Genomic DNA, 24452 nt, shown 5'->3' on the forward strand with positions numbered 1-24452 from the left:
TCATTCTCTCTCCTTCACTCCTCCCCCACATGCGTGTGCACATGTGCACACACACTCTCTCAAAAATAAACACACTTTAAAAAAAAGGATTCTCTCTTTCCCTCTGCCCCTCTCCGCTACACATGCATGCTCTCTTCTCTTTAATAAAAAAGAAAAATAAAATAAAATAAGTTAACTATGACCCCAATATCACTAACTGTCCAGTCAGAATTCAAATTTCACTATTGCATAATTTTTTTAATAATTTGTTTTTTCAAATAGGAATCTAAATACGATCCAAACACCGTAATTGGCTGATATGTCTTTTAAGTCTCTTTCAATCTACAGGCTCCTTTTTCATCTTCTCTTTCCCCCCCTGACATTCATTTGTTGAAGAAACTGTGAGGTGTCCCCAAATCTGGATGCTGTGAGTGGCTATGCCTCAGAGCACGTTTAACGTGCTCCTCTGACTGTCTGTTTCCTGTAAGCTGGTAGTTGGCACCACAGCTCAGTCAGACCCAGGTCTGACTTCCGGGGAAGCATCAGGAGGTGTGTAATGTCTGGCCGTTTCTCTCTTGCTGCTGTTAGCGCCATGCATACTTATTTTCCGGGTCCATTCATGTATGGGCGGTGGGAAACCGGCTAATTCTGTCATTCTGTCTGGGATACTTCCCTAGAGAGAGACTTTCCCTCAGGTATCTGGGTAGCCTGACATATAATTTGTATACGAAAGGCAGGATAAATGCGTGATTTCTTTTTCCTTTATCATTTTTTAGAATAATGGGCTGCTTCCCTGGCGTTCCAGAGCCACCAATGGAGACTTTGACTCTGGTTTAGTGTCACTCTTTACTCATGGATTTAAACATACTTGATGTGTTCCCATCCATTTCAGCTTTATCCTTACTGGTACTCCAAGTGTCCTGTCATTAGCAAGCGGGTGCCTATGCAAGGTGGCTCCTGAGTCCTTTAGACATGACCCAAGTAGTCTTCAACAGCCTCCTGTATGACAAGGTGCCTGCCCTGGATCTGAACACGGTCCTGGTTCCTTCTGATGGGAATGGAATTTAGAGATGATGACATGGGGAAAACTGGGAGTACGTAAGCCTACCGGGTTAGCCGCTGTTTCTAGGGCTTTTTGGCGGGTTCTGTCTGCTTTCTTTCCACTGTCTTCCTTTCTACATAGGAAGCAAACTGTAATCGGTCTTTCTATCTTCTTAAATAACTTAGGATATAATGATTTCATTCGCTATCCTGCAAGATCTAAAATGAGTACTAATAAGATTGTGGCATCCCCTCACACACACACACACACACACACACACACACACGTAAACACTCTGTAGGCGATACATTTATGTACATATACGATTTAACCAATTGTCAGTTCTGAGTAGCAACAATTAACTTTTCTTCCCAGAAGCTCAGATGCACAAGATAGAATCTAGAATTCCAAACTAGTTCAATAAAGCATTTTAAAACACATAATCTTTTTTCTTCCTTCAGCAATTCTCTTACTGGGATTTGGCAACATGTACAAAAAATTAAAATGCACATACTTTAACTCAGCAATTCTAATTCTGGGAATTTATCCTTTGGGTTTATTCACACATGTGCATAAGACAGTGGTCGCCAACCACTATTTGTGTTTGCTAAAGTGTGCAAACAACCCAAAGATTTATCGATAGGAAAATGGGTTAAATAAATTACACTATATCCATACAATGGAATGTACTATAGAAATCAAAAACAATGATGTGTATCTGTACATACTCATATGGGAAGTCTCTATGAAATATTGTTTTTTTAATAAAATATTGTTAAGTGAAAATAAAAGGAATGTACCTTTTGTTGTAAAATATATGTATCTATAATAATTGTATACACACATATATCCTATATATACACACGTCATATCTACATATATACACACACAAATATTTCATAGGAATTCTTAAGCATAAAAAACTAAAAATCAAGGTACTAAAAAATACATGTAGGATGAACACATTTTTATAAAACTTGTATAGAGGGAGAAACTAGACAGACACACAGGACAAACCGAGGGATCCATGAAACTGTTAAGGGTGGCGTTTATGTTTGAGAAATGGTACTGAGAAAAAAGGAAAATAATTTTATAATCTTTTTTAAAATTTTATTTCGTGTTTATTTTTGAGGGAGAGAGACAGAGTGCGAGTGGGGGAGGGGCAGAGAGAGGGAGGTACAGAATCTGAAGCAGACTCCAGGCTCTGAGCTGTCAGCACAGAGCCCGACACGGGCTCAAACTCATGGACTGAGAGATCATGATCCGAGCCGAAGTGGGATGCTTAACTGCTGAGCCATCCAACACAAAATTGGGTATTTTTGTATTCTTCTTTATGACTGACTTCTTATCATGTAAGTTTGTGTGTTTGTATGTTATGTTAATAATTTTTTAAAGTTTGGGGCGCCTGGGTGTGGCTCATTTGGTTAACGGTCTGATTCTTGATTTCAGCTCAGGTCATGGTCTCACGGTTAGTGGGCTGGCAGCAGGGAGCCTGCTTGGGATTTTCTGTCTCTTTCTCTCTCTCTCCCCCTCTGCCGCTTGCTCTGCACACATGCACGCTCACTTTCTCAAAATAAACATTAAAAAAAATTTAAGTTTAAATATTTTAAAAAATACGTATGGCGCGCTCAGTCGGTTAGGCGTCCAGCATTAGCTCTGGTCATGATACTGTGGTCTGTGAGTCTGAGTGCTGTGTTCGGCTCAGCTTGGGGCCTAAAGCCTGCTTCAGATTCTGTGTGTGTCTCTCTCTGTCCCTCCCCTGCTTACATTCTGTCTCTCTCTCAAACATAAACATTAAAAAAATTGTTTTAAGGGGCGCCTGGGTGGCTCAGTCGGTTAAGCATCCGGCTTCGGCTCAGGGCATGATCTCACAGTTCATGGGTTTGGGCCCCGTGTCGGGCTCTGTGCTGACAGCTCAGAGCCTAGAACTTGCTTCAGATTCTGTGTCTCCCTCTCTCTCTGCCCCTCCCCATCTCGCGCTCTGTCTCTCTCAAAGAAAAAAAAAAAGAATACATGTATATGTATATGCTATTAATGACATATAGGTGAGTTAACTGAATATTGTAGAATTCTGGCTAAATTGGTCACAGGAGGGTTTCTAGGGGGAGAAGCAAGTGGCTGTGCCTCACACCCTCAGGCAGGCTCTCCGGAGCCACCCATTACCTGTGAGCGAGCTCTTGTAGACTCCCTGCAGGATCGCGGCCACGCGGAAAAAGGAGAAGGCCATGTAGAAGTTCCAGTTGTCAGCAGGGGGCATCCCCGAGTGAAGACAGTACATCCTGAAATACTCCTCTGCAGTAGGGATTCCCAGCTGAGTGAAATCACAGTCCCTGAAACCTGAGGCGACAGACAGCGTCATGTCTGGGCAGTGACCACACACTCTCCTGTGGACGAAGGTATCTGAATTATGAAAATCACTTCCTGCCCGGAAATGGGCTTCACAGCTAGCTCCCAGGGTCAGCTCCTGATTTCAACAGCTCTTCTGCCCCGACATGGCTGGGATCCCGTGATGAAGCTACTTGCAAACTGGCCCTTAAAGATTTCAGACTAAGTTGGCAGCAGAGGAGGGAATGAGGGGCCTCCACTTTCATCGGGACACGACTCAGGGCCAATGCACATGGTTTTCCATCTGCCATTTGATAAAAAACGGTATTGAAAGAAAGATCCTGCCAAATTTTGAAAAAAATAATTACAACAAATAAAAATTTTCACCGATTTTCTTCATTTGTAACATTTTCATGGTTTAGAAGCATGTAATATACTTTGTTCCTAGGACTTTGTCCAGAGTTTATCTTATAATATAGGCAAAGATACTCCTACAAAGATGTTCACTGCCTTTTTCTGTGACGGTTGGGGGGAGGTAATATTAAAAAAAAATGAAGGGGCGCCTGGGTGGCTCAGTCGGTTAAGCCTCCAACTTCGGCTCAGGTCAGATCTCACGTTCGTGGGTTCGAGCCCTGCATCAGGCTCTGTGCTGACAGCTGGCTCAGAGCCTGGAGCCTGCTTCCAGTTCTGTGCCTCCTCTCTCTACCCCTCCCCCTCTCATGCTCTGTCTCTCTCTGTATCAAAAATAAATAAAAAACATTTAAAAAATTATAAAACAAAAAAAAAAGAAAGAAAAAAAATTGGAAACAAAATTAAATATCCAAATAGGATATTTGAGTATCTGTCTTAAGACATTTGTCAAAATGTCTTGATTAAATTAATTGTATTCAGTAAAGTCCTATTTCATCATTAAAAATGATGCTGTAGAAGAAATACTTAATGGCATAAAAACATGTGATTAAGTGGGGAAAAAACAGACCATAAAATCATACAATCATAGTTTCACTTAAACAAATGTATGTACGCACACGGAAAGATGAGAAAGTTGGCAGTGGTCATCTCTGGGACTATTGATGACTTTAACTTCTTTTGTTTTTTGTTGGCACCAACATTTTAAAATAAATTTGTATTTTTTATTTAGAGAATTAGATAGAAATTAGTTTAGTAGAAACGTAAGAGGGGCCTACGCACACATCTTTCTCACTTAAAATACCCTCCACCTGTTCCCCCCACCCCGCCCCCCACTGGCAGGAATGCATTTTCCAGCCAAACCACCAGGACTTTGATTTCATGCATCCCCCCACCCCCCATCATGGCTACTTCTGTGCCTCAGGTGCTTTAATGGAGCTGCCTGTTCCCTCTTCTCCCTCAGCGGCTCCTACCTCGCAGCAGGGACCCGGGAAAACTGGATGGGAGGTAGTGGGGCAGGCAGCTGGATGCCACGTCCACAAGGGGGTCGCCTACAGTAGAGAGTTCCCAGTCAAGGACGGCAAGCACCTCGTTCTTTTCTGGATGGAACAGCAGGTTGTCCAGCCTGAATATGCCGCAGAAGGAAGGGAAAGACAGCTCTAAGGAAACTGCGAACCAGGGGTGTGTTCTGTGCTAGGTGCCTTCCGTTTGCCCCTGCAAACGCACTCCCCACCCTATTAGCCCCTCAGGGCCCACGTCCACTGGCTCCCTCGCCCTCTGGCTCAGGTGGGCTTCGCCAACGGGGACACCAGCAGGCTACGAGGAGGCAGACAGACGAGGGACACTGCATTCCTCTCCCAAGGGCCACAGCTCTGGTCAGGGAGCCGTCTCTCTCTGGGTTCTGGCTCTTCCTCCTTCCCTGTGATGGGTTTAAAACAGGTCTGTACCTTCTTTGACACTTCTTCCACAAAAGCCAGAGTCTAATTCTTTGCTGCTCGAAGCAACTGCTTCTGACAAATATAACGCAGGTGCAGGTGGAAGTGACGCTAAGTGACTCTAGAGCCCAGCTCAGAAAAGGTGATGAGCTCCCAATCAGCCCTCCCTCTCGGAACACACACGTTTGCAGCCCTGAGCCACCAGGTAAGGAGTCTGGCTGCCCAGGAGCTGCTGTGCTGGAGAGAGCACAGAGAGAGAGGCCCAGGGCGCCCAGCTGCTCAGTCTTCTCTGCCCCAGTTACAGGACGTGAGTGAGCCTTCAGGAGAGTCCAGGCCCCGGCCTGACAGCCTTCCCAGTTCAAACAAACTATCCTGTCCCCAGACAGCAGATTTTGTGAGCAAAGTAACTGCCGCCATTGTTTACAGCCATGCAGTGTTGGAGTTTTGATGCAGCCGTAACTGGAGCACACATTTGCACTTTGAACCTAGGGGCTGTAATAACTCCCACTGTTGCACAGGACAGCCCCCCATCATAACGAGGCCCAGATGACAATAGACCAAGGTGGAGAAACGGTGCCATAAATGGCACAGGGAGGACCTCTATAAAGGAAGTAATTCTCTGTGCAAATCAGGTTCAGACCAGCTGCTTGATTTCCCCTTCCAGGACCCCGCCCATCATTTTCCACCTGTAGGCATTCACCCTCCGCCACAGCCGTGCCTACCTGAAGTCCCCATGCACCACGGTGGTCTTCTGGGGCCTGGGAAGATGGAGCGGTAGCCATTGGATGAGCCTCTCCATCGCCGGGATGGTGCTGGTTTCGGAGGCTCGATAGTGCTTAATCCAGCTTTGCACCTGACGTGGAACACAGTCCCCTGAGGAGAGAGAATCAGAACATGGCATGCCGCTCAGACATCCTCCAAGGGTTCCGGAAAGTAACCAGAACAGTGAAAGTCTTGTTAATGCTCTGGGTTATCACCTGATGACCCAGGAGGTTTTCACACCACGCTCCTGCCGCTGTGGCTGGATTTCAGTGTGATCTGTTCCCAGCCACATGGCCTGCAAGCCTGATCCCTGGCCCCCTCAAGCTTCCTAACAGCCTTTTAGAAATCCCTCTTTGGCTAAACAACAGTTGTTGGCCAACAGCATGGAGTCTGGGGCTGGACTGCCTGGCTGTGATTCCCAGCTCTGCCATTCTGTATCTCAGCTGACTTAACCTCTCTGTGCCTCAGTTTTTCCTCATCGGTGAGAGAGATCAGAGATCAGAGAGCTGTTAGGAGGATAAGATATGTAAAGGCTGCTGGGAATGTTCCTGGCCTGTAGTAAAGTACATATGAGTTATTTGCTATTATTTTTTTAAAAATTTTTTAATGTTTTATTTATTTTTAATACAGAGAGAGACAGAGCATGAGAGGAGGAGGGGCAGAGAGAGAAGGAGACACAGAACCAGAAGCAGGCTCCAGGCTCTGAGCTAGCTGTCAGCACAGAGCCTGATGCGGGGCTCGAACCCACGAACGTGAGATCTGACCTGAGCCCGAGTCGGAGGCCTAACCGACTGAGCCACCCAGGCGCCCCTATTTGCTATTATTATACAGTTGTTTGCTAAGAAACTCAAAAGATACCAAAGTTGAGGGACTTGCAAAGTATATCTGGGACCGGGACACTGGGAGGAGTTCCGAGGTCAACTCAGCTCACAGTCAAGGTCTTCAAATGATTTAACTTCTCCGAGCCTCACTTGCTTCTTCTACGGGAGTGTACTGACACCTGACTTCCACAGGACTGCTCTGAAGGCTAACAGAAATCCATAGAGAACATGCCAGATTGTGAGCTGCACAAAAGCCTGCTCCATGAATGGTGGCATTATTGTCCCAGCTATTGTCAGTGGACAATTATTAATTGTCACTAGTAATAGAACGAATAATTAACAGATGTGTCAGGTCCCTGGCTCTGAGCCAGGCCCTCTACCCTCATCCGAAAGAACAGTGGTCCCCAGAGGCTGAAGGGTTTGAGATAAAGACAGACAGGTCACTCTCCCTCTAAGCAGTCGGCTCACAGTTGGGAGCATCCAGACACGAGCCCTTTGGAAAGTCTAGTTGGATCCTGAGAGGTGGAGATCAAAATCCATAAGAATTTAATCCAAAACAAATCAAGCCTTTAGACTTAGTTTTCAGAATTATAGGAAATAGAAGACAAACCACAGGAGATAATCAAGAAAAACATAGAAGACAACTGACTTGGTCTTTTTTTTTTTTTTGAGAGAGAGAGAGTGGGAGAATCTTAAGCAAGTTTCAGGCTTGATCTCACAACTATGGGATCTTGACCTGAGCCAAAATCAAGAGTTGGATGCTTAACTGATTGAGCCACTCAGGGGCTCCCTGACTTGGTGTCAAAAAATTCATTGGAAAAAATGGGGAGGGGGTAAACTCATTATAAAAGATATGAGGGGATAACTGATGAAATCTGAGTATGGATCGAGTTTTGGATGTTGTGGGAAAATTGTAAATTTTCTTGGATGTGGTAATGGTATTGGAGAATGTCCTTATTTTTAAGGAAATGCATACTTAATATTTAGGAGTTAAGTGTTAGGGTCTCTACAACTTTGTTAAATATATTTATATAGAGTAAGAGAGAGACAAAGAAACAGAGGGAGAGGGAGAAGGAAAGAGAAACGTGAATATGGCAAAAGTTCACCATTGTTAAAATCAGTAGTGGGCATGTGTAGTTATTCATTGTACTATTTCACGTTTCTGTAGTTTGAAAATTATCATACTAAGAAGTCAAACACGAAACCCACAGGAGCGGAGCCTGAGGATTTGGGGCCTCCCGCCCCTCACACACATCAAGCCAGGGCTGTGTGCGTTCCCTTCTCACGGGAAGCAGCCGCAGCTGGCCGTGTCCGGCTCCGCGGGCCGCTGGTCGCTGTCAGGCCGGCCAAGGCGCAGAAACATCCTTCCGGAAGCAGACTGCCCCTGCCCCCACCCCCCACCCCCAAGAAAAGAGGATTATGTGCTCCCTGCTGGTCCTCGGTGGTGAAAAGGTTCTTTGTGGTAATTGGACTGCCCCTAAAGGATCTTTGTCAAAAGTCCCTCTAGATTAGAAATCATGTTTGTGTGCTCTCTCCCTGTCTCTCTTTTGTTGTTTTGTTTTGTTACAAATTTAAATGTGTTCTTTTGAATGGATAACACATTCACAGGGCTTGGAATTAAAATGACAAAAGGGTGAACAGTGATCTTTCTCCCGCCCCTCTGCCCAGCCTTTCAGCTCTTTTCCTCCCCGCAGGCAACCCACCCCACGTGACCAGCTTCTTAGGTCTTTCAGGAGATACTCGCTTGCGCCAGCAAATATTTAAATTTATTTGAATATGCAAATTTATTTAAAATACCCCCTCTTAACACAAATGGTTGTATCTATTTATAGCCAATTCCCTGCTAAGCAGCTGGATTCCTGACGTAACCAGAGAAATTGCAGGGTTTTTGAAAAGGAAGATCTAATGCCTCTGTAGCCGGATCCGTGAACCTGAAGCATGATGAGGCTGCTTTATGCTTTCAGGCTCAAAACACAGCCAGTGGCCTGGGATGCTGGCTGGTAGGTCACATGAAATCCCGTCAGATTTCTGCTTTGTCTCTAGATGTGAAGAGGCCAGTGGAAAAGACATCAAAACGGTCTACTTTAAAAGGCACGGGGGAGGGGCGCCTGGGTGACTCAGTTGGTTGAGCATCTGCCTTCAGCTCAGGTCATGATCTCACAGTTTGTGGGTTCGAGCCCCACATCGGGCTTGATGCAGACTGTTAGCTCAGAGCCTGGAGCCTGCTTCAGATTTTGTGTCTCTTTCTTTCTCTACTCCTCCTCTGTTCACTCTCTGTCTCTCAAAAATAAATAAATGTAAAAAAATTTTTTTTTAAATAAATAAAAGGCACAGGGGGCACCTGGGTGGCTCAGTCGGTTGAGTGGATCTTCTGTCCGCCTCTCTCAGTTCCTCCCCTGCTTGCACTCTCTCAAAAATAAATATTTAAGAATAAAATAAAATAAAGTAAAGTAAAAGGCACAGGATCCATTCAGACAGCACATGGGAGAGGCTTCCCTAAGCTGTTCTCTCTCCAGGACAGGACATCACACTGCCCATTACTTCAGTTGCCTAAGGCTTTATCATCATTCAAAGCCCTGGGACAGCTGCCACCTCATGTGCTTTTCACGTCAGCCTGTGAGGCAGGCAGCACAGGCATTTGTTTTTAAGCAAATCTTTACTATTGAGAAAACTATGACGAAGTAATGTGACTTGCCCAAAGGTCCCTGACAAATTAGCATCCAACCTCTGCTCCAATGCTCTTTCCATCCTGAAACAATGGATCAATATGGGCCACAGGTGTTGCTTTTGCCCACTCGCCCTTTCACTGGGGACTAGGGCTGCCAGATAAAGTACAGGATACCCAGGGCGCCCAGGGGGCTCAGTCGGTTAAGAAGCCAACTCTTGATTTCAGCCCAGGTCATGATCTCACGGCTCTTGTGGGATTGAACCCCAGTCCTGGGGACTCTGCGCTGACAGTGTGGAACCTGCTTGGGATTCTCTCTCTCTTTCTCTCTCTCCCTCTGCCGTTCCCCCACTGATACAGGTACATGTTCTCTCAAAATAATTATTTAAAAAAAATTTTTAAGGGTGCCTGTGTGGCTCAGTCAGTTAAACGTCCAGCTTTGATACAGGTTATGATCTCATGGTTTTTGGGTTCTAGTCCCCAGTCAGGCTCTGTGCTGACAGCTAGCTCAGAGCCTGGAGCCTGCTTCAGCTTCTGCATCTACCTCTCTCTCTGACCCTCCCCTGCTTGTGCTTTCTCTGTCTCTCAAAAATAAATAAACATAAAAAAAATGTTTGAGAGTAAAAACAGAAAAAAGTATCTTAAGTACTCCTGGCTAGTATCAGAAAAAATAAAGACTGAAGTGGTCTAACAAGACAAAGTTGCAGCGAAGAGAGATTCTATAGTCCATGAAGGGATGTATCCGGGGATAGTATGTCGTATGTCTAGGTAGTGACACCTCCATTAAAATGTAATTGGGTTTTCAAGTAGGAAGCTTCGAAGCCTACCTTACATTTAGCAAACACTAGGTATATTAACAACCTGACATCATGCAAATCCTAAAAACAGGAGCACTTGTAAGGATGCAGGTCTGAAACTGACTCCATGAAAGAATAGAAGGGCACACATTGCCCAAGGCAGAAGGGACCACCCAATCAGGAAACGCCAGCTAACATCTCCAACATTTCTAAGGGCGGGCCTAAAGAAGGAGGCTAAGACTAGTCACGCCCTACGTGAGCGTCCTGGGCCCGATCTGTGATTGGTCAATACTCTAAATGTTGTGATTGGGTCCCGCCAAGAGTAGTAAATACTCTAGGCAATGTGAATGGTTAAACCTGCTGTCAATAATATTGTATATAATAATATTGGATCACTGTACCTGTGTCACAATTTCCTGTAACTCCCCCTTCCCAAACTCATAAAAGCCCTACCCCACCTTTGTTGGGGGCTCGCTCCACGTGGATCCAGTGTGTTGTTGAAGTCTGTGAGCCCGAGTTTAGGTTGGCCGGGCCTAAATTCGTAATAAAGCCCTTTGCTTTTGCATGTGTGATTCGGTCTCCCAGGTGATCTCTGGTTTTTGGGGCGATATTAAAATCTGGGTATAACACACTCACAAGGAAACTATCAGCACGAAAGACAATTGGCCTCATGCTCACCATGTTTCTCATAGTCTTCTAGGCCTGCAGCCTTCAGGTCCACGCTGTGAATTCTGCACAAGACTCTGTTCATGGCAGTGTAAATGGCCCGCCTCTGGGTGGGCTCCAAGCCTGGCAGAGCAGGGTCTCTGTAGATGAGGCCTGGGCAGTACTCCATCAGGTAGAACGGAGCACCTATGACCCTGGGAGGGACACAGACAAGGTGTTTCAGTGGCCCAGCTCATAACAGGCTGTTAGTCATGGCATTGCTTTTTCTAACTGTCCTGTGTGTTCGTTCCAAGGACTGGGGATGGAGTTCAGGCCCAGAGTACTGGATGTTTCCTTTCTCCTTTGTGCTTAAGCCCAGAAGGTGAGAAGTACCCCATTCCCAAACCGGTCCATACACACAGCCCTGTCTAAACTTCCTTGCCTCCATTAGTGCACTTACCTCGCTTCCATTAGTGCACTTGGAGAAGCTATGGAATGGAGTTTAAGAGCGATAATGTAGGAAAGCATACTGAGAGGGGGCTAGACATTACTAGGAATCAGTTGACTGTTCTAAAAAGTTGTTTTGTGGGGCTCCTGGGTGGCTCAGTTGGTTAAGCATCCAACTTCGGCTCGGGTCATGATCTCGTGGTTTGTGAGTTCGAGCTCCATGTCAGGCTCTGTGCTGATAGCTCAGAGACTGGAGCCTGCTTTGGAGTCTGTGTCTTCCTGTTTTTTCTGCCCCTTTCCTGTTTGTTCTCTGTCTCTCTCTTTGAAAATAAATAAACATTTAAACAAATTTAAAAATAAATAAAAAATAAAAAATTGTTTTGAAAATTCTACCATTAAAAACTGTTTATCCTGACTTGATCATAGGCTAGAATTTAAATTTATTATTAAATTATTAATTATCTTAAGTGTAGTAACACTGCTTTGACTATGAAAGAAAATGTCTTTATTTTTAGTAAGTGTATGCAACTTCAAAAGACTCAGCTAAAAATAATTTATACATAGAGAGAAAATATACTTATTTATAAAATGTATAAAATTATTAGATTGTATAATTGCTATCATATAAAATTATTTATATCATACAAATACACAGATATGTAAGTATACATATATTGACATAGAAAGCAATTATGGCAAAATGCTAACAATATTTTAATCTAGATGAGAACTCTTTAAATTTTTTTATGTTTTTTATTTCTTTTTGAGAGACGGAGAGAGACCGTGTGAGCAGGGGAGGGTCACAGAGAGAGGGAGACACAGAATCCGAAGCAGGCTCCAGGCTCTGAGCTGTCAGCACAGAGCCCGACGCGGGGCTTCAACTCACAAACCATGAGATCGTGGCCTGAGCCGAAGCCAGACACTTAACTGCTTGAGCCACCAGGCGCCCCACATGAGAACTCTTTATGCTACGTTTTCTTCTTTCAATTTTTCTATATGTTTCAAAATTTTCATAATTAAATAGTTGGGATGAAAAAAGACAGACTCAAAAAGGTTATTCAAAGCAGTTTAAAAACAGCTAGAAGGACCACAATAAAAGATTAACAAAAACAAACATGAAGCTAGATGTACACAATTTTTTTTAATGATAAAAAATATGTTTTCTACCAATTCTCACAAAAGCAGGTATTTCTTTCTCTTTTGAGATAACTTACAGATCTGTGAGCTTCTGGGGTGGTGGCTCTTTTCTCTCCTACACAAATTTTATTTGTCTTCATTCTAACAAACTGGAATTTGAGTGACTATATGGGTTTTTCTCTTTGGTAGTTTGAATATGTAATAAAAAATAAATCCAGGGGTGCCGGGTGGCTCAGTAGGCTGAGTGTCTGACTTCAGTTCAGGTCATGATCTCATGGTTAGAGGGTTGCATCCCCGTGTCGGGCTCTGTGCTGACGGCTCAGAGCCTGGAGCCTGCTTTGGATTCTATGTTTCCCTCCCTTTCTGTCCCTCCCCGGCTCTCTCTCTGTCTCTCTCTCAAAAATAAATAAACATTAAAAAAAATTATAAATAAATAAATCAATAAATCCGGACGCACCCGGATGGCTCAGTGGGTTAAAGTATCCACGGTCTGTGAGATTGAGCCCCGCTGAGTGCAGAGCCTGCTTGGAATTCTCGCTCTCCCTCACTCTCTGCCCGTCCTGTCCCAAATACATAAACACTTAAAATAAATAAATAAGTCTCAACATTACCCTGGGTCTTCACAGAGGTCAAGAACTCTGGGGACAGGCACCCCAGCATTTGCAAGGGCTTTCATTATCCTGCCAGAATAAAGAGAAATGAGTGAAAATGCTACCTGAATTCATGAGATTTTCTTGAAATTATTTAAAATTAGTGTACTCAAAAATTAAAATAAAATTCTGAAAAATATCCAATTGACCCTGAAGTAGGCAAAAAGAAAAAAAATGGGACAAACAAAAAACAAATGGAAAAACTGCACTTATTAAGTCAAACATATCAATACTTACATTATATTAATTAGACTAAACACTTCAGTTGAGACAGATTATTGCACTGCACAGAAAAGCAAGATCTGTCTACATGCTGTCTACAGGAGACATTCTTTATATAAAAACATAGGGAAAAAATAAAAGGAGAGAAAAGGAAGCACCATGCAATCAATTAAGCATAAGAAATAGCTACATTAGGGGCCCTGGGTGGCTCAGTCCGTTAAGCATCTGACTTCAGCTCAGGGCATGATCTCACGGTGTGTGAGTTCGAGCCCCACGTAGGGCTCTGTGCCGACAGCTCAGAGCCTAGAGCCTGCTTGGGATTCCCTGTCTCCCTCTCTCTCTGGCCCTCTCCCACTGAGATTCTCTCTCTCTTTCAAAAATGAATAAATGTTTAAAAAATTTTTTTAAAGAAATAGCCACTTTAATATCACTTTAATAGCCTTTAATATCAGAGAAAGGACACTTTAAGACAGAGTACTACCAAAAACAGAGAGACATTTCCAAATGATACAAGAATTAATTCATCAGGAAGATATTGCAATCATAAATGTGTACACGCCTCATAATAGGACTTCAAAAATGAAAGAAAAACCATCAGAATTACAGAGAGAAATGGACAAATCCACAATCGTAGTTGAGACTCTAAACCCTTTATCAGTGACCGATGGAACTAGAACAGAAAGCAGTAAGACACAGACCTGAGTGATACTACCAACCAGCCTGACCTGATGGACATCCCCCAACCCTCAGCAAGTGCAGGATATGCATTCTTCTGAAGTGCACACAGTACGTTCACCGAGATAAATCATATGCTGGTTCACACAATTAAGTCTTGATAAGTTTCCAATTTTGCAATTCTTACATAGTATTTCTAAGATCTCAGTGGTATTAAACTAAAAATAATTTATGACATCTAGAAAAAGCTCATATATTTGAGGGGTGCTTGGCCAGCTCAGTCAGAAGAGCATGTGGCTCTTGATTTCAGGGACGTGAGTTTGACTCCCACGTGAGGTATACATTACTTAAATAAAACTTTTGTCTTTAACTTTTTTGGGTGTGTTTTTTAATTTATTTTTGAGAGACGGAGAGAGACAGTGTGAGCTGGGGAGGGTCAGAGAGAGAGGGAGACACAGAATCTGAAGCAGGCTCCAGGCTCTGAGCTGTCAGAGGCTCAAACCCAGGAACCATGAGATCATGACCTGAGCCGAAGCCGGACCCTTAACCGACTGAACCACCCAAGCGCCCCAAAACTTTTTTTAAAAAAGCTCAAATATTTGCAAATTAAAGAACATACTTTCATATAAGCCATGGGTCAAAGAAGATATTACAAAGGAAATTAGAAAATATTTTAAACTTTAATAACAATAAAAAATACATGTCAAAATCTGTGGGATAAAGAAGTGCTTAGAAAGTAACATGTAACTTTAAATACTTGTAAGTAGACTTTAAATCAGATACACTATGAATGAAAAACTAAGCCCAGAGTAAGTAGATGGAAAAGAATAAAGAACAGAAATAAATGAAATAGAAAACGAAAGATTTAATAAAATAACACACTGTTCTTTGAAAAGATTAACAGTTGATAAATCCCTAGATAGACTGATGAGAGAAAGATCAAATTATCACTCAATATCACGAATGATAGAGAGGGAAAATCACTACATATCCTACATACATTAGAGGGTAATAAAAGAATATCATGAACAATAAATTTGATGGATTAGACAAAATGGACAAATGGCTTGCAAATTATGACTTACCAAAAGTAAAACAGGATACAATAAAATATCTGAGTAACCCAATGTTTATAAATTGAATTCATAATCAAAAAACCTTTTCCTAAAAACTCCAGGCCCTGATGGGTTTACTGGCAAACTCTATGAAACATTTAAGAAGATTTTTTAGGTTTTAAATAGAAAAATAATTACTCAGTCTTATCACCAGTAACCGGCTCCTGCTTTCTGCCTGCCTGGCGTCCTTTCCCTGCTTCATGCTCTGATAATATTCCTGGGCTTCCCTCTGGGGAACAGCTCTTCCCACCATCAGCCCGCATGGTTTGGGTGGAAGTGGTGCACGCCCTGGTGCCAAGGATGGGCACAAGACCCAGACTCGGCCAATCTACACAATGTGTCCTCCTGCCCCCGGACAACACATTGGGCCAATGGGTCAATCTCAGGAGGCATGCTGGAACACTCACTGAGGTTACGGAGGAAAGAAGAGTGGAGAGATGGAGGGGCAGAGAGGATGAATGGGTCCTGGTGACATCATATGGGCCCTTGGATCTGGTCATGCCTGAAAGATTTAAATTATGAGGTCAATAAGTTTTACTCCTTTTCCTTTTTTAAGAAAGAACACTTAAGTCAGTCCAGGTAGGTTTCTGTTGCTTTCACAACTGAAGAACAGAATCATGCCAGCCCAACATGGCCATGGTAAATAATCTGCTATATTCCTTTCTCAGAGTTTTTTTCTTTAAAATAAATTCTTTTCCTGTTTTTTATTTATTTTAAAGAGAGAGAGAGAGACAGCATGAGCAGGGGAGGGTCAGAGAGAGAGGGAGACACAGAATCCGAAGCAGGCTCCAGGCTCTGAGCTGTCAGCACAGAGCCCGATGTGGGGCTCAAACCCAACTGAGCCACCCAGGCACCCCTCATAGTTTTGTTTCAGTGCCCAAGTCTTTCAAACAACAACAACAACAACAACATAGTTAGGAGCTGCCTGGCTGGCTCAGTTGGTGGAGTGTGTGACTCTTGCCCGTGGCATTGTGGGTTTGAGTCCCATGTTGGGTGTAAAGATCACTTAAAAATAAAATCTTTAAAAAACCAAACCAAACCAAACCAAACCAAACAACATAGTTAGGATAGTACTATATGTGGTCTGTGTCTGTTTTTATCATGTTAAAATTTTATCATAGCATTTTCGTGTTAGGCCTATTTTTGGCTACAATAATACGATCATTAAGGCTGGGCTGTGGAATCCTACCGCCTCCCAGGTCTGATGCCCAGCTCCGCCACTCAGCTAGTGTGTGTCTCTGGGGATATTACCTAACCTGTTTGAGACTCGCTTCCCTCACCCATAAGCTGGGGATCATAACAGTAACATATCATGAGTTGTGAGAATGCTTTGGGTTAATGATACATCTAAAATATTTATTACAGAGCCTAGCACGTACTAGGCACTCAGTAAATGTTAGCTATTACTATTATTGTTGTTACGGCAACAAGTAGATATACCAAGGTTTAATCATCTCCTGATTACTGTACCTTTGGGTGTTTCCAATTTTTTATTATAAACAATATTGTGGTGACCATATTAATGCATAAGACTGTTTTCCCTATTTAGAATTATTTTTTAATGGTTATTTATTTTTGAGAGAGAGAGACAGAGTGTAGAATTATTAAAAAAAATTTTTTTTTAATGTCTTTTATTTATTTTTGAGAGACAGACAGAGACAGCACAAGCAGGGGAGGGTCAGAGAGAGAGGGAGACACAGAATCTGAAGCAGGCTCCAGGCTCTGAGCTAGCTGTCAGCACAGAGCCCGACGAGGGGCTCGAACCCACGAACTGTGAGATAATGACCTGAGCCGAAGCCGGCCGCTTAACCGACTGAGCCACCCAGGCATCCCTAGAATTATTTTTTAAAGAGACATTCCTCTAACTGGAATTATTAGATCTCAAAGTGTGACTACTCTGAGGTTTTTAATAAATTGTATCATGTTGTTTTCCAACATTCCCAAAATTGTTCAAATTTACATTTGGCATTTTAATGTTTATTTAATTTGAGAGAGAGAGAGAGAGCATGAGCAAGGGAGGGGCAGAGAGAGAGAGAGACACACAGAATCTGAAGCTGTCAGCACAGAGCCTGCACAGGGCTCGAACTCATGAACCATGAAATCATGACCTGAGCCAAAGTCAGATGCTTAATCGACTAGGCCACCCAGACGCCCCTACATTGGCGTTTTAGAAGCAGAGACTATATTTCATCTTTAAATGCACATTTTATTCCTTTACTAGAATGGAAATTCTCTGCATTCCAGTATTTTTGGAATGTCACCACAGCACTCCAGAATTCCTTAGTACCTCTGGGAATGGTCAGAGAGAGTTCATAAGCAGGATGCATGAAAAGAGAGTGGAGGTTTCATACTTTTAGGGTTTCTCTCTACCAACCTGCTACTACATGGGCACATATACAAATGCTCAGAAAAAGCTATAGGTTTTCTCCTCTGATGACCCCCTAAGGCTTCATAATTATCAAGTCGCTGTTGCAGGCAATGGAGAAGTCAGATTCTAGAAACTAAAAAGTCCAAGGAGAGACGGTAAACAGTGAGAACAAGAAGGGACCAAGAGCCCAAATCACATTTTCCATACTACTCCGCAACTCCTCCTACAGAGCGTCATGGGCTGGAAGGAAGACAGAAGTGGAGGAAGCGAAAGGCTTCCAGGAGAGTAGTCTCCACTCTGGAGCCCGGCCAGAATTTTCACCTCAGTCTCAAAGAATTTGGAGGTAGGTTTTTTTTCAACCCGCCGAGTTTGAATTTTCCTATTTGCGTAAGAAACTATTTGGGGTGGGCTGTATTCTTTTACACATTTTATTATGGAAAATTTCAAACATCTATGAGTAGAGAGATTCATAAAACAAAACCCCCACGAAGCCACCGCCAATTTCAACAACTATCAACTCAATGCCTTGCTTGTTTTGGCCTCAGCCCCACTAATATACTGTTGAAAAGACTAACCGTCTTAGTCTTTAAGACTAAAAGGTAAGACTAATGAGTATTTCATAATGCTTTTTCCGCCAGAGGTTCCAAAAGTCTAGTTTTCTACAGGTTTAGGTATAGAAAAAACAAACTTATGAATAAAATTAGGTTACATGTTCTTATTTGAGGTAATTCTGGAAATTCATACTTGCAGTTGTAAGTGCGTCAAGGCACTGTGATGGAGCGCTGACTCGTCAGCTCAGGGCAGAGCTGCGGAGGCCGGGCCAGCGCGGCCCAGCTCTGAGAAGTTACCTGAACTCCTTCTCCACCGTGCGGGCGGACGGAAGGAGCGTCCCCAGGGGCTTCTTCCTCAGAACCAGCTGGCGGTCAGCCAGCCTGACGTAGTAGGTTGGCTTTGACTGCCCACGATCCAACTGCAGGAGTTCCAGTGGGCCTGCAAGTTTGAAAACAAAGAAAACGACAGCAGTTCGGAAGGACAGAGCCGGGCATGCTGCTCGCTAGCCAGCGACCCCACAGCGTGGCGAAGGCCATGCATGTTCTCTTTGTGCCGGTGTCCAGTGTTGTCCCTCCTGCCGACTCCCGCTCCACGAAGAAAAGCGTTTCATTTCTGTTTATCAGCCACAAGCACCGTCATGGCAACCCACCACGCTACAATGGAATGCTCTAGGCCCGAGGATGAAAAGCGCCCTGGTGCGTCCGTCAGCCCACACTCGGCCAAACCACGCCTGACACTGGCGTGACGGCGGTGAGGAGCTCCCGCCGAGGCCCGCAGCGTGAGCCCAAGTGCCTCCTTCCCCGAGCCGCTCTCTCCCAGCCCAGCGGGCTCGACTCCGGGCTCCCGCCCCGGGGCATCCCAATCAACCCTCGGCTTCATAACAAGACTGAACTCTGGACACAGCTCGTTTCACATGGTCAGCAGAGCAGGAAACAGGCATCTGCCTGAGTTCGCCGGAGCTGGCCTGCTCAGAAGGGGCTTCTCAGCTTCGCAGCGGCCCTAAGAGCAACCCAATCTCTGGAAAATATAAGTGACGCTCTCACAAAAAGGCTTCTTCAAGGATTAAGTGGGTGAGGCAAAACTTTATCACCAGGTGGAAATGTCTTCCAAAACCCCTGAGGCACCTACTTTTCTGAGGGAGGAATGTGAAGAATCAAAGAAGGGCCTTTGAGGAGATGGAGACAGTTTGTCACATTATAAATTCATGCAGCTTCTTAAGTCACCTCCACGAAACAGGCCTTCATCTCAAAACATTTAGACACACTCACTGCCCCTGGCACGTACCACGGTCTCCAGATAGATCCCAGGCCCTCCCTGCCGCACCACACTGTCAGGTGGAGGAGTGGGTGAGTGTACTTTTAGGGTTCATGCTTTTCCCCAAGCAACACCGAAAGTGGCACTCAGATCCACTGAGCCCCACAGCTGTTTTCCTCACCACACGGCCTCTGTCTCCAGCATATTCCACTAGGGCTTGAAACTGAGAACCAGACTGAAGGCCTAGCCTTGAAAGAGTTGGCAAAATATAGAAATTTAAATACCTGTGCTTTGGGTGCCCAGCAAGTCTTTGAGGTACTTCTCCAGGGAATCTCGTGGAATGTCCATTGTCTTTCTCCCGGGGCAAGTGTTTGGAACAAACGTTCTCAACGTAAAACCCAAACGGGCCTCTAATTCTTTTACTGCAGTCTCTGGGTCGTGAACCTGGTTTTGAAGAGAAGACTGAACATGTGCCACCAGTCACCCCTGACCTGGCCTCCTGTGTGTTCTCTAAAAGAGTAGATTTTTCGAGAAAAATATCCAGGAAGTCAGGTGTCTGAGCAAGGACTTTGGAGGCCAGGTTATTCAGCTAATGAGGAAGCTGTACAATGACTTTGCTCTTCCCATTTAAATCTAAACCACATTAGACTTTCTTTCTGGCTGGGAGGAGTGCCAGTGAAGAGCCCGCATGCTCGTTGGTGCCCTCCTGGCAGCAGCAGCAGCCCTCTCCCCACAGCAAACACAGGAAGCTGGGTGGCTCAGTTGGTTAAGTCGTCTGACTTTAGCTCAAGTCATGATCTCACGGACTGTGAGTTTGAACCCCGCATCAGGTTTGGTGCTGACGGCTCAGAGCCTGGTGCTTCCATTGTGTGTCTTCCTTGCTCTCTCTCTCTCTTCCCTCTCTCAAAAATAAAACATTAAGAAAAGAAATGCTTACGCCAGTGCCTGGAGCGCAGCAGTGATCTTTACCTGTATGGTGTGAATGCCGAGGCTGGCGGCTGCTTTTAGATTCGGTCTAAGATCATCAAGAAGGATGGACTCAGAAGGCGGCAGGCCGAGCCGCTCCAGGCACAGCCTGTATATCCTGGGGTCCGGCTTACTGACACCTTCGAGGCAGGACTCCACCACCTGAGGGAAGGGCAGGAATGAGAGATGAGCGTCCCTAAAAGGAGGTGCTCCCACATGCATACTAGCATATTTTTGAAAAAGATAATAGATCGTTGAGATGTGTTATAATGAGTAACTTAAGAGTGTTATGATGTAAAATGATGTTGCTTTTTAAAGCTGGATATGGAAATACTGGGTTGCTACCTGGGGGCAAGCTCAGAAAACCAAAGTTCTGGCTCAGGCACAGAGACTTTGCGCACACAGCGAAGTCACGATGGGCCTCAGTGTCATTCATCACCGGCAAAGTGGGGATGCTAACGGCTATCTTACCTATCTTCGTGGTTGCTGAGAACTTTGAATGAAAGTTGAGTCAGTTCCAAAATGATGTTAGCAGTTGCTAATGTTAGATATTGTGGCTACACAGAACTGTACATTTCAGCTCGAGGAAAAGTACTTCAGTTTTTCAGAAAGAAGGGAGAGGCGCCTGGGTGGCTCAGTCAGTTGGGTGCCCGACTTCAGCTCAGGTCATGATCTCACGGTTGGTTTGTGTTTGAGCCCTGCATCGGGCTCTCTGCTGTCGGTGCAGAGCCTGCTTTGGATCCTCTGTCTCCCTCTTTCTCTGCCCCTCCCCAGCTCGTGCTCTCCCTCTCTCCCTCTCAAAAATAAACATTAGGGGGGCGCCTGGGTGGCTCAGTCGGTTAAGCCTCCGACTTCGGCTCAGGTCAGATCTCACGTTCGTGGGTTCGAGCCCCGCGTCAGGCTCTGTGCTGACGACTAGCTCAGAGCCTGGAGCCTGCTTCTGGTTCTGTGTCTCCTTCTCTCTCTGCCCCTCCCCCTCTCATGCTCTGTCTCTCTCTGTCTCAAAAATAAATAAAACATTTAAAAAAAAATAAAAAATAAACATTAGGGGCACCTGAGTGGCTCAGTCGGTTAAGCCTCCGACTTTGGCTCAGGTCAGATCTCATGTTCGTGGATTCGAGCCCCACATCGGGCTCTGTGCTGACAGCTAGCTCAGAGCCTGGAGCCTGCTTCCAGTTCTGTGTCTCCTTCTCTCTCTGCCCCTCGCCCCTCCCCCTCTCATGCTCTGTCTCTCTCTGTATCAAAAATAAATAAAACGTTAAAAAAATAAACATTAAAAAAATTTTTTTAACAAAAAAAAGAAAGAAGGCACTGTTTACTACTACAAAAGACCTATGACCTTAACATCCGTATTTCAGAAATTAAGAAACAAAACATGTTCAAGGCAAAGCACCGTGCCTTTCACACAAAGAGCTTCCTGTGTCCGGACAACCTCACTTCCACCGTATATCTGATTTGGAAATGGGGGGAGAGGGAGGGTGGCGGTGCTGCAGAGGGTCCAGACGAAACCCTGCAAAACCTGACGCAGTGCCCGGCTACCTTTGACCCATCAACCTGCAGTCTCCAGGATTTAATCTCCTATAAAGTGGGCCTAAAAACAGCCACCGAGGCTTATATCTGACACCTTCTGGTCTGCCGTGAGAATAGAACTCCATCCCTGCTCACTCCGGGACAGAGGACTCATCTCTCCGAGACCAAGGACAAACCTGGGGGCCCCTTCCTCTACTCTACATTTGCACTATTCAGGGTTGGGTGAGAACTGCTCTTTCAGGAAAATAAGTGTCCTAATAAATCGGACCATTCTACTTCCTCTTCCCTGTCTCTTAAGGACCTGGGTGAGCTAAAAAAGACAAGTAAAGAAAATGTCAGTAGCGGGCACCAGAGAAGCTGGGTGTTGCAGACACAGACCAGCGTCCAGGCTGCCGGACAGCACAGCTGGGCCTGAGGCGGAGCGGGCGGTGAGCCCAGGTCTCCCAGCAGGCATCCTCCTGAGGGAGAGTCACTGTGTTGGGGAAGTAGAAAAAAGTCTCCACATTTAAGTTTGAGAAGATCCCTGGCCCTCTCTTTCTGTTCTATTTTGCAAGTTGAAAAAGTCTTGGAGATCTAGTTCATTACTATGTGAATATACTTAACGCTACTGAACACTTAAACATGGTTACGATGGTAAGTTTTATGTTATGTGGGTTTTTACGATAAAAAAAATGTGAAAATTTTTTAATTGAAAAAACTTAGATGGAAAGAAATTTTTAAGCTGAGACAGATTCCTGTAATACTGGTTGAAGAGTTCAGCCTCTGATCTTGACAGAGATCACAGGATTGCTTACACTATCTTTATTCTATCAAAACATCTATATATGGGGAGCCTGGGTGGCTCAGTCGGCAAAGTGTCTGGCTTCAGCTCAGGTCACGATCTCACAGTTCGTGGGTTCGAGCCCCGCATCAGGCTCTGTGCTGACTGCTAGCTCAGAGCCTGGGACCTGCTTCAGATTCTGTGTCTCCCTCTCTCTCTAACCCTCCCCTGCTTGTGCTGTCTCTGTCTGTCTCTCAAAAATAAATAAAAAACAGGAAAAAAAAAACCCACATCTATATATGTGTGTGTGTGTTTTTTTGAGAGACAAAACTCTAACCCTTGCCCTTGAGGAAGTGTTTTTAAAACTCCAAGTCTTCTGCAGATGTCAATACGAAACCCCACCAGAAAAACCCCTGGACAGCACAGGCCAGAAAGCCTGTGAAGTCTGCATAAACAAGTCCATTTTTTTTTTAAAGATGCTCATAGGTCTTTTAAATTGTAGCTTCATTTGGAGGGCTCAATGTGAGCCTGGACAATTTAATTTGTCTAGATGAAGATATCATTCCTATAGCTGCACTGAATGGAAGAAATCTCTGAAAATCACCAAAATGTATTGAATACTTACCACGTGCCAGGGCCATGCAGAGAGCTCTGCATGCATTATTCTGTGGGATGCACACAGTTACCCTACAACAAAGAAATTGCTATTTCTGAATTACGGACGAAGACACTGAGGTTCAAGGAAGCAAAGCTACCGCCCATGGTCACCTGGCTAGCAAGCTTCGGAGACAGGATTGAATCTGGCTGAGGTCCCGGGAGCTTGGAAGGGAGCTTGGAATTCAGAGGGGAGGTGGCTTGGAGGAGCTCTGTTTGTGTCCCGCAGGGAAAGCAACAATCAGCGCAGGCGGGGAGCCGGGCAAGGGTACAGAGGGGAGAGGACTCAATCTCTGACAGACTTTCTAGAAGAAAGAAGGAGGATGCAGAAGGTGAAAACAGCACTAGGCTGAGCGTTTAATTTCCAACATTTGCCCTCTGAATTTCTGCCTGCCAATTCTACTGGATTTTATGTTCTAAAATAGCACTGATAGAACTTTCCAGAATGATGGAAATGCTGTATATGCTGTCCAGTATCATAGCCACTAGCCACACGTGGTGAGTGAGCATTTGAAATGTAGCAAGTGTATACTCTGGAGGGAAGGACTGTGTCTGTCACTTTTGACACAGCGTCCCTTCGTGCGTAGTCAGTGGCCAGCACACAGTAACCCTCGGTAAGAATCTATTTTCTAACTGAAGTTTAAGCAAGTCATCTACAAATAATTCATAGCTGTCCCAGGACGATAACCTATTTTCTCCTGGGGAAATGGGGAATCCTTTATAGAAGTAACCTTCTGGCACCAAAGACCATCTCTCACTCACTATGTTCTCAGGGTAGTTTGGTAGTCTAGCACTGGGCTATCCAATATGGTATGTGGTTCTTTACATTTAAATATGTGATTATGTGATATTTACATTTAAACTAAATGTAAATATGTGTGATTATTTACATTTAAACTAATATATGATTATTTACATTTAAATATGGGATTATTTACATTTTAACTAATATATGTGATTATTTACACTTAATCACCAGCCATATGTGATTATTTACATTTAAACTAATAAAAATGAAATGAAATTCAGTTGTTAGTGACACCAGCCACATTTCAAGGGCTTAATAGCCATATGTGACTAGAAACAACCATATTGGACATTTCCATTACTGCGGTAAGTTTTATTGGATAGCACTGGTCTCAGGATTAATGCCACAGAAAAAGAACAACATCATTGGTTTTTTTTTTTTAATTTTTTTTTTTTTTTAGTTTTTTTTAACGGTTATTTATTTTTGAGAGACAG

At 44.3% G+C, this 24452-nt stretch overlaps 1 protein-coding gene across 2 annotated transcripts in view; it reads right to left on the reverse strand.

The window, feature by feature from the left end:
- ACAD10 (acyl-CoA dehydrogenase family member 10) overlaps positions 1–24452 on the reverse strand; it is a 40203-nt gene that overhangs the window by 3949 nt on the left and 11802 nt on the right. The window contains exons 5-12 of one of the 2 annotated variants that reach the window (XM_029922440.1): positions 20270–20428; positions 19585–19744; positions 18343–18484; positions 13076–13144; positions 10914–11095; positions 5913–6063; positions 4729–4880; positions 3185–3358 (exon numbers count right to left, since the gene is read on the reverse strand). In XM_029922440.1, coding sequence (XP_029778300.1) covers positions 3185–3358; positions 4729–4880; positions 5913–6063; positions 10914–11095; positions 13076–13144; positions 18343–18484; positions 19585–19744; positions 20270–20428 — 1189 coding nt within the window. The remainder of the gene's footprint in view (positions 1–3184; positions 3359–4728; positions 4881–5912; positions 6064–10913; positions 11096–13075; positions 13145–18342; positions 18485–19584; positions 19745–20269; positions 20429–24452) is intronic. The other variant, XM_029922441.1, reaches the window with a different exon arrangement.

Source organism: Suricata suricatta, chromosome 14 (assembly GCF_006229205.1).
Source record: "Suricata suricatta isolate VVHF042 chromosome 14, meerkat_22Aug2017_6uvM2_HiC, whole genome shotgun sequence".
Taxonomy (NCBI): domain Eukaryota; kingdom Metazoa; phylum Chordata; class Mammalia; order Carnivora; family Herpestidae; genus Suricata; species Suricata suricatta.